At 34.8% G+C, this 19,886-nt stretch overlaps 1 protein-coding gene across 1 annotated transcript in view; it reads left to right on the forward strand.

The window, feature by feature from the left end:
• Window positions 1-19,886, forward strand: part of LOC150109376 (transcription factor CP2-like protein 1) — a 311,379-nt gene that overhangs the window by 148,780 nt on the left and 142,713 nt on the right. Inside the window, exons 10-11 of the mRNA XM_090407787.1 lie at window positions 17,297-17,365; window positions 17,467-17,508. Of these exons, the coding sequence (XP_090263913.1) occupies window positions 17,297-17,365; window positions 17,467-17,508 (111 nt within the window). The remainder of the gene's footprint in view (window positions 1-17,296; window positions 17,366-17,466; window positions 17,509-19,886) is intronic.

Below are 19,886 nucleotides of genomic sequence, written 5' to 3' on the forward strand. Positions count from 1 at the left end.
AAGAGTAATTAATAAGTTATACCCTCTTTTTTAAAATCTTATATATATATATATATATATAAAAAACATTTTATTTAAATGTATCAAAACTTGATTCTGTGCCGGAAGTGTCCATCATCAACAAAAATTGATGTAATCTGAATATAAGAAAGCTATTTTCCATCTATAAGCACAACATTAAAAATGGAAAATAGCTTTCTTATATTCAGATTACATCAATATTTGTTGATGATGGATACTTCCAGCACATACATATATCTACCAGACATTGGTTTAAATAATCTTATTTCCACCAGCAGCAATGATGAGAGATGAATGTTAAAAATTTCTGATGAATGTGTGTGACTTGTTGGAAAATGGATAGTAATTATGTCATTTATTAATGGAAATAAAACTGTGCCAAAAATCATTTTTTGTAAAAAAAAAGAAGAAAAAACTTTTTTATTTTAATCCAAACTTAAAGGAATGAAGTTTGGAAGAAACCCACCTTTTTTATCCTCTTACACATGCATGCATACAGGTGTTTCGTACTTTTCACTTACTTGGAATAAATGCTCTTTGCATAAGAATCTTTCTCCTTCCCCTCTGTTGTTAAAGTATATATATATGGTTGCAACTTTTTTGGATGTATGGAGGAGTGAGGTTGAAAAAAGAATGGATTTATATAATAAGGATGGCTCACACTTGAATGCTTTGGGTATCAGGAGTCTGGGGAAGTTATTTATTGGTATAAGATTAATACAGAGAGTCAGGGAAACTAGAATTATGATCAGAGAAATGGTGAAAATTATGTATAAAAGCAACTGAGTATGTGACTATATTGATGTTACAGATATGCTTGATTATGGAGGTGATGATGAAAGTATGATTGTGTACTCATCCTGTTCAGGCTTATTAAGTATGTATAAGGATGTCTGAATAAGTGAAGCATTGGATACGAACAAATCTGTAAAGATGCCACTGGATATCTCATTATGCTAGAATAAACCAACCAGACTAGGGATTTGAAGTCTTAGTAGAGAGGAAATCAAAGTTTAAGGACCATAAAGCAAAGATTGCAAATACAATTCAAAGGATAATTGCAGTGCTGAAATGAACATTGACATGTAAGAATAAGGGGTAGTCATTTCACTTCTTTACAAGGCTTTGATATGACCTCATCTGGACTAGTGGTTTCAGAGGTTATGCAGCTACAGTGGAGAGGGGGGGGGGAGTTTGTGTGTGTGTGTGTGTGTGTGTGTGTGTGTGTGTGTGTGTGTGTGTGTGTGTGTGTGTGTGTGTGTGTGTTAAAAATGATATTGTCACGTTGGAATGTAGATTTTAAGGACAGATTAAGAATTTGCGGACATAGGAAAACGATGGGCGATACTGACACAGACATGCAAATGTCTGAAAAGTCATACAGGATACCAGTAGATGGAATGTTTTATTTTATGGAGGGTGGTGAGAGGATGAAAAGACATCCATAGAAGTTGAGAATGAAGCAGTCAAGAAAGGGATGAGAGCTTGATTTTTCTCTCATAGAGTGGTGAATGATTGGAATGGCTTTCCTTTGGAGGGTGGGGGGGTGAGTGGAAATAGTGTAAATGAATGTAAGAGAAGGTATGGAAGATGATATGAGTGAAATGTGGCCTCCTTCAATGTGTCCATGGCTCCCTGTAGGTCTCTTGTAATAATGATATAACTAAGTGAAATGGTAAACAGTTGCTGTATATGGAATGCTGGCCTTCAAAGCATTCCAGACATGCAATACATACTTTTAACATGTTCTTTAATGTATTTTTTAACAATAACTTTTTTTTAAACTTTGAGGAATATCGTTTTTAGTTTTTATTTGTTTTTTATGTTTTTATTTACCTGTATATGAAAAAAAAAAATTTCATGACTACAGCCAAATGTGGAGCTACATAAATTTATTGCCAGCATACTAGTAAATTACATTACACAAAAAATGTGTTATAAATTGTTTACAAATTAAATTACAATACTTTTTGGCAAAAGTTACAAATTTCCTAAGGATGTAGTTAAGGAATTAATGTGCAGGGCTTATATTTCAGTATGGAATATGTCTATCTCGAACTGTGGTGCAGCTCTCACAACGCCATACTGTGCTTAGCACCAGTGATTCAGTAGTTCTGATTCTGAAGGAGGAATGGGCAAACTGGCCCATTCCTCCTTCAGAGCAACGATTAAAGCCTTGTTTGTTTTCTGGAGTGGAATGTCAAGCAGCATTTCATCTTCTTGTTATGTCCTATACATGTTCTATTTGGTTGAGATCAGGGGGAGTGTGCTGGCCACTCGATTCACTTAATATCCTTGGTCTCCAGAAGTATCTCCACTACTCATGTATGATGGGTTGTGGCATTGTCATCAATAAAAACTAATTCTTCGCCTCCAACACCACAGGACAGTCAAACATTATGTTGAAGAACTTTGTTGCAACATTGTTCACCAATCATAGTCTCTTTTTTCAGCATTTGTTGCTCAGTGCATCCAATAAGCATAATGCTTCCCCATACCATCAACCCAGCACCACTATATCTATCCCTTTCAAGAACATTCTCACGATGGTAAGCAGTACCACTTTCACGCAAGATCAAGTGTCATCTAGAATCAGAAAAAAGACTAAAATGACTCTCATCTATAATGAGTACATTAGTTGGTGTCTTGCCCAATTTTTATGGATACAGTGAGCTGTGGATAAAGGGATGCATACTACAGACCTTCGGACATATACACCTACTTGTCACAGATGGCTTGCCACAGTTTGTTGAGATATCCGCATATCTCTGCTTGAATGGATCTGACTTGTAAGTTGCCCTCAATTGCAGTTTGCTATTATAAGCAAAAATCTGTCTTCATGCTCCATGGTAGAGTGAGGACAACACCTTAGCAAATGCCTGGAACACATTATATTGGTTTAAAATGCTGCTCAGACAACAGCACTAAGATTCGAAACTCTGGCAATATCAATAATTTTGCAGCCTAGCCTTCTTCAAGCTTTCTGATAATTCTTCCCCACATGAAATCATCTGGATAATGTCTTTTACACATTATGATACTTCCAAATTTACAACTTTATTCCTTCATGAAAAGAGCTGTCTTCAAGCACAATTCAGCATTACCTTTTATCCTGTTGAGTGCTACAACAGACCCCTTTGTTCACTATTCGAAATTTTGAATGTATACTCGGTTTCAACTCGAAATCAGTCATTCAAATTGTCATAAGTTGATTAGTCTGAATTTGCAGTTGTAATCTTCAGAAATAGTGTTTGTCCCTAAGTTTTAGACACCAGTATATTATCAGTATGTGTACATACACACACACACACAGAGAATTTTCAAAGTATATGAAAAATTCAGAAGTGTAGTTGAGAATCTCATTGAGGTAAAACTTAATAATATGAATGCCTGTCTAATATTAAACTGCAATTGTTCAGTTCAGTGTTGAATAGTTAGTTTTTTAAATTCGAACAACTGTAGCTTTAACTGTTCAGAATTTGAGGTTATCACTTCAAAAGGTCAAAGCAGTAATAGAATATTAATTTTTATGGCTATTTTTGCCTATTTTTGTTTAGGAGTACTCCTTTTTATAATGTCATTGGCTTTTTACTCAATTTTTAGGGCATTACTGATGGTTTAAAGATAGATACATGAAGAATATATGGGAACAATAATTTAGGACATAACTTTGTAGGATGTTTCTAGTTGTCTTCTTATTGAGCAGCAGCTGGTGTATGATAATATACATTTCCATTACTGCTGAAGTATGACTGAAAGGATGGGTGGGGGGGTTGGAAATGTGGGAATAGAGAGATGTGGGAGAATTGTGGTTGAGATAAGAGGTATGTGAATTTTAAAACCTGGGTTTTAAGGATGGACTGAGAATTCTTTGGGAAGAAGGTGAAAGATAGAAATTTTTGGGGAAAGCAGAGGATAGAATATGATGGGACAAGATTAGGGGTTTCTGGAAATTTCTGAAAGTTATATTATTTCTGGAAATTTTTCCAGAAATAATACCTGTAAAAGAATAATTTTTAAAAGCTGTTTCAATTAAAAAAAAAATTAAGTTGTTTCTTTTTTATTCGAAATGTTGATTGAATTCTGTATAAGAGTTTAGTTTCAGATTTATGTTTATATTAAATTTTCACTTAGATTCCCTAGATGTTCCTGATGAATTTTTTATACATAATTTTGAAAAAAAATTTTACATGATTTTACTTCCAATACTTTGATTTTCCAGTTTATTGAAATAGTCTAGATTCACTTTTTTTGAAATTCATTCACAATATTACATCTCTTCTTCTCTTAAATCTGTTAATCTCAGTGGTCTCTCTCACTTATGCAGGGTGTCTGGGCTAGAAGTATCCAAAAACACATACATATATCTCAGCATCCATAAGATTTATTAAAATAGTTTTTTTGTTATTATACAGAGTAACTCACCAAGTTTTTATGAAGGTTAAAAAAGGTGCCCACATAGTAAAGTATGTGGGCACCTTTTATAGCTTGACAGATGTCAAAATGATACTCGAGCTCCTGCCAAGTGTTTTCCAGCATCTGGGGCATTATTAGAGCAACTGCTGCAATGATATGCTGTTTCAAATTGTCAATTCTCAAACTTTTCTGTGGTACACACAGTCTTTAATGAAGCCCTGTGGAAAAAGAGTCCAATGTCTATAAGAGTTTAGCCAAGCTCTTGCCAAGTGTTTTCCAGCACCTGGGGCATTATTAGAACAACGGCTGCAATGAAATGCTGTTTCAGATTGTCAAATCTCAAACTTTCTATGGTCCACACAGTTTTTAATAAAGCCCCATGAAAAAAGAGTCCAATGGAGTCGTATCCAGAGATCTAGGAGGACCAGGCATTTGGTCCTCCTCTTCCAATCCAGTGTCCAGGAAATGTCTTGTTCACAAATGTAGTAACATTTCCATGGAAGTGTGACGGAGCACCATCTTGCTGAAACATGAAACCTAGAAAAATCTGTGGAACAATAAAGATCTGCAGCATGTCAAAGTAACTGTGTCCCATCACTGTGGACTCTCTGGGGGAAAAAAAAAAAAAAAAAAAAAAAAAAGGATCAATGATACTGCACTCCTAACCAGATGACATTTGTTGTGTATCTTTCATTTTCAATCACTTGGTGAGAGTTCTCAGTACCCCAAATATGGCACTTATGTCTGTTAACTTTCCTGCTTACTGAATAACAACAGGTCAAGATAATTGGGATTGTCATCAATATGGCTGATCATCCCAGCAGTGAAATCAATTCTCAATCCACATTCCATTCCTGTCAAGCGTACTACCAAACATGCATACCCTAGCCAAATAGAAGATATGAGAAGAACTGCCATTTTCAAACATTGCTATTTAGCCTTAGGCACCTTTACAACATGCATATAGTCAATGACTACAACCCTTATAAAGTAGATAAAATACTGCCTAACTCCTACTCCCCCCCCCCTTTGCAACCTACACACAAGATCACAGCAAACTATTCTCATCCCTTATATTCAAGGTACTTCAGGAACGATAGCTAAATCTCTCTCTCTCTGCACATTTAATTTCCATGCCACATTCAAAGCACACATTAAACTAGCAACCTTCATCTGTTCTCCTAAGAATCAGTTTCATCCACTTGCACATTCTACAATGTATAAAGTTCCATGTGCCTGCACCTAAGCCTATGTTGGACAAACTGGCATAGCTGTTACTATCTGCCTTGAAGAACATAATACTTTTTTATATAGTGAAACCTGTGGGGTATCCATAACTATAGAATAACATGTATGCCACAGTAAATAACTTTTTTATTACATAAATATTTAATCTTATGTATCATAAGACATCATGAGTACAACTAACAAGCAACAATAGAAATTGATGCACACTACTTTTTTTTGAATTCAGTTTCTATCGTTGTTCGTTAGTTGTACTGATGATGTCATATGATACATGAGACGAAATATTTACATAATAAAAAAATATTTACTGTGACATATGTGTTATTCTGTAGTTGAAGAACATAAAACTACATCCACACTCATCTTTATGGCAAGTTAGGACTATCAAACCATGCTTTGGATACTTCCTTGACACAGGATTAAATGGGAGAAGACAGCTGTGCTACATTGAAGTAACTATAGGTCAGAGATTTTTTAGAATAGCATCAGCTGTGAAGTATTCCCCCCCCCCAACCTCAATAAATATGGCTGCATGAATTTGCCAAAGGACTGGGAGACCATCATTTTAAGACCTGATTTTTTCTGAATTAAATTTATTTTTATCTGGCTCCTAGAGAGTGCCTTGTTAGAATATTAGTTCATTTTCAGTTACAGGTTGAGTAGTTTCTATAGCTAATTAATGGCTGTCTACTGCATTTGTAATTTTGTGCTCTGAGGATGCAGGTTGGAAATTCAGTGAAATATTACTAAGTTTATGAAATTATTTATATTCCTCTGGTGTTGTTTGAACTGTGAGTACTGTTATGAATAGGCTATATAATGTCTCATTCACTCCATATAACTGTAGTATGTTACTTTTCTCTTTGCACCTTTTTGGTCTGGTTAGCCAAGTAGATAGCATCTTCACTTTACAACCAATAGGGCATGGATTTGAATCTAGCATGGGTGTTTGAGACGAATTTCATCACCCATTGGGGAGGAACACTACTCAGCTTATTGGGGCCTAAAATAACTTGAAAAAATTTTATGCTTTAAAAAATGTTTAAAAAAATATATATAAAATAAAAAAAAAATTAGCCTGCTCACAGGTGTACTATAAGAATTTATAGTACACTAATGTACTATAAGTTTATAACATTTTGTAGGTAATAGTTACGTTTAAAAAAAAAAAATCCCTTTCCAGATCTACAAAACTTAAAATATTGTTGGTGTCAGGTATGTTTACATAAATCTTATTTGAAACATTGTTGTAAAAAAATTCATCTGTGATGCTCACTTTTTTTTTTTCATTTTTATTAGATAGGTATTATGAGTACTCTGCTGTAATCATCTAGAATTTTGCCATCTGAGCAAGCTTTCTGAAAAAATTATGTAATATAGCTATTGTGAAAATTTTATTTCTTTATATATGAGCATTTCTGGTCAAATATCACTATTCTAGCTGCATTTATACAGTTCTGCTTTCTGCCAGAATCATAAGTACATGTTTTGTTTTTTTAATACACGCAGTACTGCAAATAGAAAAGCCACGTATCCCTGAGTATATTCCAGAAAGATTATATTCCTTATTGCATTCCTCTTGAATATTTTTTTTTCGACTGTTTTATCACTGCTTGTTTCCTTTTTCTTTTGTCACTGCTTGTTAAATTTAAATCTTTCAATAGCATAGTCAATAAGACTTATCTTATTTTGTATGTCTTCTTCATATGAATTTATGCACATCTTTATATTGGTGCATGATATTAGTAATGAATCAGTTCATTACTATGTCTGGTATTCGTTTTCCATGCAATTGTTTAGATTTCCAAAAGAACAAGTTTTTGTTTGTTAGTTATTCCCTCTCTAATGACTGAAAATTCCTCTTTATTGACACATGCATTGACAAGAATATTGTAATTTTATTACTGCAAATATTTCAACCAAAAACTACCTGGTCATCAATGCATCATAATCACAAGGAAAAGCTAGAATAAAGAATGTTAATTCTATTTATAGAGCTGAACCATGTGCCGGATGCCACCTGGTGGATGGTTACAATAAAATAAGGTTGAGATTAAGATCCTTAATCCTAAATTGCCATATTATTATTAAAAGAGAGAGGGAGTCAGGGAATCATTGAAGAAGGCCACATACTACATACACCAGCTACCATACTTCTTGAATTCATTCACCCTGCTTGCACACACAACATCCAATGGCAATCCATTTCAATCATGTACCACTCTATGAGGAGAAAAATTTAGCCCTCACCTCTCATAGCAGCATTCATTCTCAGCTTCCAGTGATGCCCTCTTGTGCTTTCCCCACCCCTCCATAAAATAAAAAATTCCATCAACTGAAATCCTGGATAACCTTTTCAGAAGTTTATGTCTCAATCACATCGCTCCTCTTTCTCCTGTTTGCTAGTGTCTGCAGTCTGCAAATTCTCAATCTGTCTTCATAATCGGTATTCCACAATTCTGATATCATTTTTAACATTCTCCTTTGCACTCTCTCTCTCTCCACTGTATGAGAATCACCAAGGAAACCAGGATACCAGAACTGCATGCAATAGTCCAAGTGAGGTCTTATCAAAGCCATGCAAAGAGATAAAATGACATCCTTATATTTACATGTGAAAGTTCATTTTAGCATTGCAATTACCTTCTAAGTTGATTTGCAATCTTTGCTACGTGGGCCCTGAACTTCACTTCCTATCTATTAACACTCCAAGATCCCTAGCCTCATCTAGCATAATTCCACCAATATAATACAACATTGGATATCTAATCATACCAAAGTGCATGATTTGCATTTACTGACATTGAACTGACATCCACTTTCCCCATTCCCACAGTTCCGGCCTATTCAAATCATTCTGCAAGTACTGCATATCAGCTGCATTTCTGATTACCCTGCCTATCTTTGCATCATCAGCAAATAGCTGTATGTCGCCTGTCAAATCCTTCCCAATATCATTAATGCACATGAATAACAGTGGACCAAGGAATGATCCTTGTGCACCTGTAGTTACCTTAAATCTTGCAGACTCACATCCCCCATATGCCTTGTTTTGATATCTGTCATTCAGCCATCTGCTTATCCATGCTAATATTTTATAATTCAAACCCATATTTTCCAATTTATGTAACAGTCTTCCATGCTGTATTCTGTCAAAAGCCTTAGCAAAATCAAAAATGTATCATGGTGTATCCATTCCCCTTATCTAGTTCAATGGTAACATTATTATATAATGTGAGCAAGTTGCTAAAGCATGACCTTCCCTTAGTAAACCCATTATAATTTTCATAATGGACATCATTCTTGTGCACACTGTATATCTTCCACATCATCCGTTTCTTACGAATATCTTGTTTAATTACACATCCATTTGACTCCTACCCTATTAATTCTTTGAACTCTCAGGACACATTCTAAGATATCATCGTTTAAGTATTTTTGAAATGCTTCCCATGGTTTGTCAATATTCTTCCCATCCAGACTGATACCATTTTGCTGAACTCAGTATACACCTCAGCTAGTCATAATTTCCTGCTTTGTAGTTCATCATGTAACCTTTTCTGAATGGAACATTCAGAAATGTAGTCACTTCCCAAGTGAGTATGGCATAATCTAAAAGAATAGTTATATCTTTAACTGAAACATCCTGTAACACTATAATCAAATCTAACACCAAACTCAAGTTCCTTCTGTCACATGCTGCTTGAGGAAGTTTTTTCATAACAGCTCAATAAATTCAGTTTCATTCTTATCATGAGATTTTACTGATACCCAGTGTTTTTTCTGGTGGTACGCAACGGTATGCAGTACCGGCACCTTTTTTCTTACGTTTTTAAAAATTTGTGATTTATTGACAGCAAAATGTATTATAAATATTCCGGTAAATGGTACTGTGTTCACGAATTGAATTTTCAGTTTTGATTACTCATAAGTTGGTACCCTGTTTTCCTGTTTCATAGGTTGGTACGACCGTAAACAGGAAGTTGTGTTTACTTCCGATTGCTTTCAATATCAGTTCTATATTCTATATAAAAGTTAGCATGCAAATTTCGCTTAAATGAAAGAGAAGCAGTTCATGGTTCCCGTGAATATCTTCAAGAAAATAAAGTTCCGGGCATACTACTTCCTCTAAAGCACACTTTGGGCACAATTGCAGTATCTTCCAGTGAATGTGAAAGGGACTTCTCTCAGATGAATCTTATAGTAACATCATCTAGGTCATCTCTGCTTGTACAGACAACTTCTGCACTGATGTTCATCAGGATAGTAGAACCTCCTCTCACTCAGTTCAACCCTAGCAAATATGTGGACTCATGGCTGCTCTGAGGTCATCATTCTGCAGTTAATACCAAAAACAAGAAGCGATCTAGAGAAGACAAAGGTATATTGGAGGATATGTTAAAAGTGTGGAAGTTGCTGTTATAAAAAAATTCATGGTGAGTACCGGCACCTTTTTTTCCAGAAAAAATGCACTGCTGATTCCTAATCAATATTTGGATAATTGAGATTATGATTACTCTTTTCTCGTCCATCATCTCTCTCTGGTGATGCATTTCTTCATCACTAGTAACTGACCCAACAGGTATGTAATTGATCTTGTTAGATTCCACCTCGCCCCAGATGGCTTTAAATTCACTGCCACATGAAATACTGTTACTAGTTTGAGTCATAGGTCTCAACACTAACTGGATTTGAATCATCCGATATCATTAGCAGCACACACCCCTCCTCTCCTATCCTGTCTATCCTTCCTGTATATATACTGTACCCTTTACACTCAGTACCAGTTAGTATGTGTGATTCTGATAGCCAGGTCTTGCTAATGCCTACAGTCTTAGGTCCGAATATATTGAATATTCAGGTGAATACTTAATCTCCTAAACTCTGAAATATATTCAGACACTGTTCCACTTAATTATTCCTTGACTCATTTCCATTGATGTCCTTAATCACCACTCTGTAACATTTTTGTGTCTACATAGCCATATATATTATTATTATTATTACATGACACCTCTAAAGAGTCGGTCTGAGGTGTCATCATGAGAGGGCACTCCACTGCTACTTAATTCTCCTACTGTGACACTGCTATCAATGCCTTTAACTTTTGTTGAGCCTTGGTCCCTGTTATGTTTAAAAGTTTGAAATTTTGGTATCAGTGTCAACTTCTTTTGTATATGGTATAGTGCAACCAAGGTACATAAAGCAGTTAATTTGTTCAAAAATTTCTCTATTGAGAAAACAAACATGCCTAATTTTTCCTCAAAAACATCTAAGGAAAATATTGATCTCTGGAGCACTGCTTCACTTCCTGCAATGATTATTTTGCAAACAAAAAGGTATTAAGTATAGTTCCATAATCCAGTTTAAATGCTGGTTTTATATTTTTCTTCCATTTCTTTACTGTTTCATCTATATAGGTATTAAATAAGAGTAGTGGCATTAGGCATCCTTGATAGACTCATCTGTTAATTAATTTCCATTCTGTCACATTTTATTAAATTTTACAACTACAGGCAGTCCTTGGGTTATGGATGAGATACATTCCTGAGAATGTCTTTAGGTTGGATTTGTATGCAACTCGGATCCCTGATGAACAGTGCATATACGGTAATAATAACAACAACAATAATAATGGCTTATATGTGGCAATAATAGTACAGTGCAATACTGTAATAATAAGTTACAGAAACTATTGTGCTCTTTCTTTTAATTCAAACAAACAGAACATAAAAACAAACTCATACAAAAAGTTTAGATAGGAGAAATTTCAAAAAAGAATATTAAAGATTGCATCAATGTCTAGCTTACTGGAAAGAGCATTTTTGAAGAAAGAAGGTAGGCTAAAATTAATTGGAAGATGGGCTGGAGAATCAGGATTTGATTCTGTTGCTGGAGGATGGGAGCTTACAACTGAAGTCGGTTTCTTAAAAATGGTATCTAGGGTTGTTTGTACAGCCTTTTTCTTTTTGTCATCATAAATGGCCTTGTAGCAGCTGATGTTGTCACTAACTGTACAAACCTTTGTAGAAAACCTGTTCACTGTTAGGATCTTGCACCTCAATCGTAGAAAATCCTGCTTCATCGAGGCAAAAAGCTTCAGCTAATTCTTTTGTCGTAAACTTTCTTGGCTCTGGATGTTCTGATTCTTCTTGTTCTTGTGTTTCTATCAGCTGCTTCTCTATCTCAATAAGGTCTTCATTATTTAATTCTTGTGAATGGAACTCTAGTGAGTCAATGACATCGATGAGACAAGCCGCTAGCATAAAGATGCTGTGCCAACGAATCTCTTACACCATGCAGGTTTGTTTACATACATGGAGGAACTAGTTCCCAAACTATTAATTTAATTATTTAATTATTAATTATCCTTATGGAAAGCCTTGGGAGCCCGTTCATAAGTATTGAATGCCATAATTCCGGTCGTCCTTAACTCGGGACCGCCTGTATTTGATTGCTTTGATATATGTTGGTTATTGCTGAAAGCAGCTGATTTTGAATGTTTAACTTCCTGAGTATGATCCATAGTTTGTTCCTTATGACTTTTACAAAGGCTTTCTGTCTAAATGCTGTCTGTCTGCGTGTGTGTGCGTGTGCATGTGTGTGTGTTTCTATGTTAAATTCATAATGTTTTCCATTTGGATGTTTAATATAAAATCTGAGTCACTACATGGTTTTCTTTTTTTGGGAAGCCTTTTTTTTTTCTACACAAAGATTATCTTCTGCACATGATTAAGTTTTGAAGTTAATAGTTATAATCTTAACTTATTAACTTATTCAAATGATGATAACCTTATTCCAGTTTTCCAGTATATTTCCTTGCCATCAGATATTGTTAAATAATTTTAATAATCATTTGGAAAACAGGATGACTGTATATTTAATAAGTTCTGTATTTATTCCATCTTCTTCAAGATATTTTTTTTTATTTTCTTTGATGTATGTCACTAGTGTTGTGAGGAGAAGTAACAGTGTATCTGAACTGTGTTATGAAAAGTGTTTTTTTTCCCTTTAATTATATTGTGTAGATTTTTATAATAGTGCTTTTGCGTGATAGTCAGACTGGATATAATCATTATACTGTGGTTCTAAATGTTAGCTTCAGTTGTTATTTTGATTAACGTAGAAGTGCTAGTTAACATTACAAAAATGGCAGCAGTAAAGAAGCAACGCGGAAGGTTTCAACTCGAAGATTGAGTTTTTCCCTGGACTTTTCACAGTGGATACAATGTGACAGTTGTTTTATGTATGCACCCAAAAATGTTAAAGAAATATGGAGTGTAAGATTAAATGATAAGAAGGAACATATTATAGTGTGTGAGAAGTGCAATGAAAGATTAGGGCATTCTAAAAATAAAAACTGTGTTACCAGGAATAATCAGGAAATAGATGGAAGTGCTTAAAATAATAATAATAGAATTTATGTGGAAGAGCTTAGGCAAGAGTTAACTAAAATGAAGAGTCAGGTTAAATGTATGGAGGAAGAAATTGAACATTTAAAGAAGGGATTAACTGATGTAAATGAAGAGGTTAATGGGAAGAAGCAAGTCTCTGAAGATAATAGGGTGGCTTTGTATGGTGATTCAATCATAATAAAGGTGTGGTAAATAATAAGGTACATACGAAATGTTTTCCAGGTGGTATAATAAAACAAATATCGAATGAACAGAAGGAAGGAACGAGCATTACAATTAGTGGAGGGCACAAACGACTTGGATAGTGAGACAAAGAATGTTGAAAAGAATGTATATTATTTCTGGGAAAACTCCCATGTTACTCCTCTTAATAAACTATTATAATTACAGCTATTTTGCATGCTTCAGTTTAGGAGCGTGCCTGTTTAAATGTCATTGGCTATTTACTCACGTGTTGAAAAGAATTTGAAGAAGCTGTTGCAAGAAGTGAAGGATAATTTGGTCATTGGGAAAGTGGCTAGTTTGCCCAGATATGAATCACATACTGAATGACAAGATGACAGAATTGTTTCAGGCAAAGAATATTCAATTTGTGAATATATGAAATGAATTTGAAGGAAAGTTAGAATGGTTCAAAGCTGATGGAATGCATTTCAATGATGGGCATGGTGTTGTCATTTGGAGTGATTATTGTTTATTAAGGTACATAAGAAATATAATACACAGAGGTCATACAAAATTAGTATTGCTAAACGTCAGAGAGAGGTTGAGAAACAGTTTATGGAAGGACAGGAAGAAGAAGGATACAAAGGTGAGGAAGTGATTATGGCAGGGCAGAGTGATGCAGTGCAAAACAATGGTGATGACAAGGATATAATGAAAATCAGAGTCAGAATCAGGGAATTGGGGAATAGTCAGAATGAAGAGGTGTACTGTAGCAAAGAGAGTATGGAGCGATGGTGTTAGTGGTATGACTTCAAAGTGTAAAGAACTGCAATTCTTGTACACTAATGTACATAGTATCAGAAATAAAGTGGTTCAATTTATAGCATTGATGAAATCAGTATGTCCAAAGATAATTGGCATAAGTGAAACTTGGCTGACTGAGGATGATGTACTGACAGGACTAGAAATGGTAGGATATAGAATTTTCCAAAAGAATAAGAAGGTTAAGAGAGGAGGGGGAGTACTGTTGTTGATAGCAGAGGAATTGTGTCCTTCAAGAGTGTGTGAAGATTTTGAAGCTATTTGGTTGAAGCTATGAAGTTAAGATCAGTAGAATAGTATATCAATAGGATGCTGTTGTAGGCCAGGGAATGTGGAGGGCACCGATTGTGAAATGTTTAGACAAATTAGTCGGGCAAGTAAAAGGAAGATGATCTTAATAGCACATTTTAATTATAGGAATGTGGATTGGAAAGAAGAGATAGTGTATGGTAACAAGGAGAGTGAATTTGTTGAGTTTCTGAGGGATAAGCAACAAGAGGTTCATCGGTGTTCGATTTGGTGATATCTTCAAGATGTGGTTGTGAATGAGGTATTGATTTGAAGGTGGTCAAACAGGAAAAAGTAGTTACCAAGAAGGTGTATATGTGGAACGTTAACAGTGCATGAGAAATGATGAGGCAGTAACTAACACAAGCAATGCATAACTGCATATCAAGGGTTAAGCAAATAAATAGAGTGAGATGGATGAACAGTGAAATCAAGCAAGCAGTGTTATAAAAGAAGTTGTTATTGAGGAAGTACAAGACTGTTTGTAGTGAACAGATGCATGAAGAATATAAACTGCATACCAGAAAAATGACAAGCATTAAAAAAGAAAAAGTAGAATATGAAAGAAGATTGGCCAATCAGGTCAAGCTAATCCAAGGAAATTTTTCTGTTATGTGGCAAGCAAGAGAAAGAATAACTATGGCAGGTTGACACTTGTGGATAATTATGGTAGCAGAGTAACCATAACAAATGATATAATGGAATTATCTAATGATCACTTCATCAATGTATACCATAGTGATATGAATGATGCTGTCCATGTAGAAGGGAGGCAAGGATTAAAAAAATTAAAAGTGAAAGAATTGGGGTGTATCAAGTGTTGCTTGGGTCAGATGTTAATAAGGCTGTGGGAATGGATGACATATCACCATATATTTTTTAAGAATATGCAAAAGAGTTAGACATGCCTTTGACCTAATTATTAAATGAGTCTTGCAGTTGGTAAGGCTCCTAAGGAGTGGAAAGCAGGAAAAATAATACCTCTCCACAAGTATGGTTCTGGGACAGAAGTGTCCAGTTATAGATAGGTCTGTATATCTGCAGTTGTGGTCAAAGTGTTGGAAAAATTGGTTGGGAATCAAATGCAGGATTAGGTTGATGGACATAAAATTCTCTATGATGGTCAGCATGGGTTTGTGAATTGCAAGTCTTGCTTCTACTTACATTTTATGATAAGGCAATGAACGTGTTGGATAAGGGGAGATTCATATACAGTGATTTTCTTGGACTTTGCAAAGGCATTTAATAGATTAGCACATGATAAATTGGTGTATAAGCTAGAGAATATTGGTTAGATGGTTTAAAGATTGGCTTTCTGAAAGATACCAGCAAGTTGTGTATGATGGAGCAGTGTCTCAGAAAAGGAAGGTAACCAGTGACATGCCAGAGGGTTCAGTTTTGGTCCCTTACTGTTTAACTTGTTAATTTTTATTTCATATGGATTGACCTGGGGATCTTCAAATGTTTGCCAATGATGCAAAGTTAGGTAGAATTATCAGGAGTATTGCTGATGTTAATTCTCTACAGGATGATTTGAATAGACTTTTAGCTTGGACAGATGGGTGGGGTTGTAGTTTAAATATGACTAAATGCAAGGTGTTACACTTTAGGATACAGAGATATAAGACTACATACTGTATTGGTGGAGTGGTACTTCAGGAAGTGGATGAGATTTGGGATCTTCAGGTGATGGTAGACAGTGGTCTAAAGTTCCACTTTATTGACAGGCACATTGCAAGTGTTGCAAAGACTGCACATTGTATTTCTGCTATGATAAAAAGTACATTGACGTGTAGGTATAAGGACGTGGTGGCAGTGCCTCTATATAAAGCATTGATCTGATCACACATTTACTATTTTGCTCAAATTTGATTGCCTAGTTTTCATTGTGATAATGTGGAAACACGAGAGAGAGTGTCAATACTCTGGAGTGTTGGCTATTAAAAGTGTTTGAGGGAATGTGAATTACAGAGTTTGGCAGATAGAGGAAAAGAGAATATAACCTTTGAGTTAGTTAAGAGATTCTACTAGATTAATACTGAAAGAATTATAAAAAAGAGTGGGTCATGAGTAGATTTTTTACACGGAGAGTTGTTGGTGAGTGAAGTGTATTGTGAATGCAGGGAGCATAAGTAATATCTAAGTTCATTATGCTAGACATGCTGCAGTGATGTTGATAATTTATCTGAGGATAAATTGACATTAGAAATATCTTGATTAAAAGAAATTATTAGAAAATCGACCAAAGAATTGAAAAAGGTGGAAAAACATTTGACTAAACTTAGACACAATATGTGATGATGAGATGTAAGTTTTTAGATGTGTGGAGTGTGTCTGTGGCAGAAAAGACTTGTATAAGAAGGATGACCTGCACTCATTTGGCCTCAGGAGCCTGGAGAAATTACTTTGTGGTATGAGGGCTAATGCAGAGAATCAGGGAAACTAGATCATCAAGGGAGAAATGGGAAAAATGTGTGTGAAAGTTCAGCTATGGTATGCAAATGTGATCAAGATATGAATGTCTTCGAACATGGTTATGTGGCGAAGGAGATGGAAAAATATGCTTTAGGTTTGGACTTTTAAGTATGTCTGGGGGAGAGAAAAGAGAAAATTGTAGAACAAGATGAAATAGATTGCATAAGTAATTATAAGAATAGGCTAGGTGGTAATTTATTATGTCTAAACACAATACTACAGACACACATTATATGTGTGTGTCTATATTGTGTTTGATTCCAATAAATGTGAGTAATCAATTTTGTCAAATGTATATGTATTATAGTTTCTGAGTTTATTTTTTCACATATACAGCTTTCATTTCCTTCATAAAAAAATTTTCTGCCTGATCCCATTACTTTTTTTTTACTTGACTTTATAATGATCCTAGTAGTGCAGCTGAACATTTTTAAAATTATTTTCAGCCCAAAGGTGCTGACAGAAAACACAAAACTGACAGAGATAAAATGAGCAAGAGGTCACTAGCTGAACAGGTAAATAAATTGCATTCTATTAAATGCCATTAGTTTCTTCATTGTTTTCTCATTATTTAACTTCCATTTTTAAAATATTTTATTCTCTGCTTTTATTTTAGGAAAAGTTCAAGCCATCTTGTGACTGCACTGTTTTTACTGAGGTATGTAATATTCAGACTGCTTTGAATGTATTAGTTTGTTTTTAATCCTGAATTATGCAAATACCACACTCTTCTCCTCTGCAATTTGATCATATTCACAAAAAAGATTAACTTAACAGTTTTGCTTTTTTTCATGAACTCTAATTAGTTCTGATTTGAAAATTGACACATAAATAGGAGACAATAATAATAATAAATAAATAAATAAATAAATAAATAAATATGGATGTCACTTACAAATAGCAAGACTTCTTGCCAAATTGGCCTACAAGTCTCTTTCCATCCAGTTTGTAAACTAAATATCTTCCTTGTCTCTCCAGAACATATCTCTCTCTCTCTCTCTCTCTCGCTCACTCATTCACTCACTCACTCACCATGGAGTTTACAGAATCTCTTATTCTTCTGGCCTCTATTTTTATTGAACAAACTGATCGTTCCCTCAAATTTGTCTTCGAGAACAAGATATGTATCTCACTTCAATTGTGTAATACATTTTGTTTAGCTAACTATGCCATGCCTTACAAAGCATAGAATTCACTGGAATAATACTCAAGTTCTACACAGAAGTTATTTTCTTCTGGAAATACTTATAAAGAAAGCTGTGAAGCACACATTCACAAGCTAACCTCAACAAAAGTGATTGCATTAAACTTAATTTTCGGAAGTTATCCTGATACTCATCATTCATGTGTTTCATTAAAATAAAAACATTGTAATTAATTATTTAAAATTTTAAAAATTATTTTATTTTATTTCTTGATAACTATTAACGTAGATGGAGTTATCCTCCTGCAGTTGATAGTGCATATAAATAAAATATCATGCTTTCGATTTAATTGTTGTTCATTTTCATATTTATCTGTTCCTACTGTATATAAAATAGCCTAAAATTCTATAAAAATAAATAATATATTTACAAATATATATAAAAAAATAAATATATAAATAAATATAATATATGGGACGTAGCGCTAGATACTCGAATTGGCTTAGCAAGCTCAATATTGCGGGAGCTTGGCTGTTCGGTAGTATTGATGCTGGAGTTTAGCCAGAAGGCAAAGCTGGCTGTCTTCAATACAGTGTATGTTCCCATCCTCACCTATGGTCATGAGAGGTGGGTAATAACCGAAAGAACAGACACGAATCCAAGCGGCTGAAATGAGGTTCCTTCGAGAGGTTGCGGGGCTGACAAGACTCGACAAAGTCAGAAGCTCTGCAATTTGGGAAACCCTCAATACTCAACTGCTGCTTCTCTGTGTTAAGAGATCACAGTTACGTTGGTACGGGCACCTGGTCAGAATGCCACAAGAGAGGCTCCCTCAGCAGGCCCTCTTTGCCAAGCTAGAGGGTGGGAGGCCAAGGACTCGCTGGATAGATTATATCCAAAACCTTGGGTGGACACGTTTGGGAATCCCACCAGAACACCTGAGCTTGGTGGCAGAGGATCGTGACCATTGGAAGTTCCTTTTGCAGCTGTTGCCCCCACAACCCAATTAGGAAAGGTGGGCCTTGAAGATGTATGTATGTATATTTACCTAAGTGGCATCTGTAAGTATTTATTATTATTATTACATAATTAGTTCTCAGTGTAACTAAACACATTTAATTTGAATATCTTGCAAACAGATTCTATAAAAAAACTCGCCTAACTTGATCTTTACAAATACCCTCTGAGCTAAATATTTTATGGCTTGTAACCTATGATATAACTTTGAATAAATAATTCAGATTGTTAGGTATTATGCAATATAGTCAAAGCAATGTAAGTACCAAAAAGAGTTTAGCAGCTCAAAAATTTTGGCTATAATAATTAGCAAGTTTGAAACTAGAATTCAAGATATGAAAAAAAAAACAAAAAAAAAAAACTAAGGGACCTATCTAAAATTAGACCATTCTTGATCACTGTATAATGCTATCTTGAACTTCTCTGGGTGTACATTGTAGTAGCAGTTGATTTAAAAAAAAAAAAAAAAAAAAAAAAAAAAAAAAAAAAAAAAACACCAGGATTGTCTGAAAGGTTCTCAGCCTCGACCATAGATGGCACCACTATTGGCAAGATTTTTTTTTCTAAGTTGGTACATCTGTCATAAGCATCCATGTGAAATTGCAAATCGTTCTATCAATAGTTTGTTTTATACAGCTGTCTGAAGCAAAAGTGTTGTCTGTATCCCTTGAAATGGATAAAATTGAGTATCGTGTGATTATAAAATTCTTTGTAAAAGAAAGTTTAACTCCAAAAGAAATTCATTCGAAGTTCATAAAAGTTTATGGGAACTCTTCTCCTTCATTTTTGACAATTAAGAAATGGGCTGCCGAGTTTAAACGTGACCGTACCAGCCTTGAAGATGATCATCCACGTGAAGGACGTCCAAAAAGTG

This window comes from Typopeltis vanoorti, chromosome 2 (assembly GCF_054136105.1).
Source record: "Typopeltis vanoorti isolate ZY-2024b chromosome 2, IOZ_Tvanoo_1.0, whole genome shotgun sequence".
Classification (NCBI taxonomy): domain Eukaryota; kingdom Metazoa; phylum Arthropoda; class Arachnida; order Uropygi; family Thelyphonidae; genus Typopeltis; species Typopeltis vanoorti.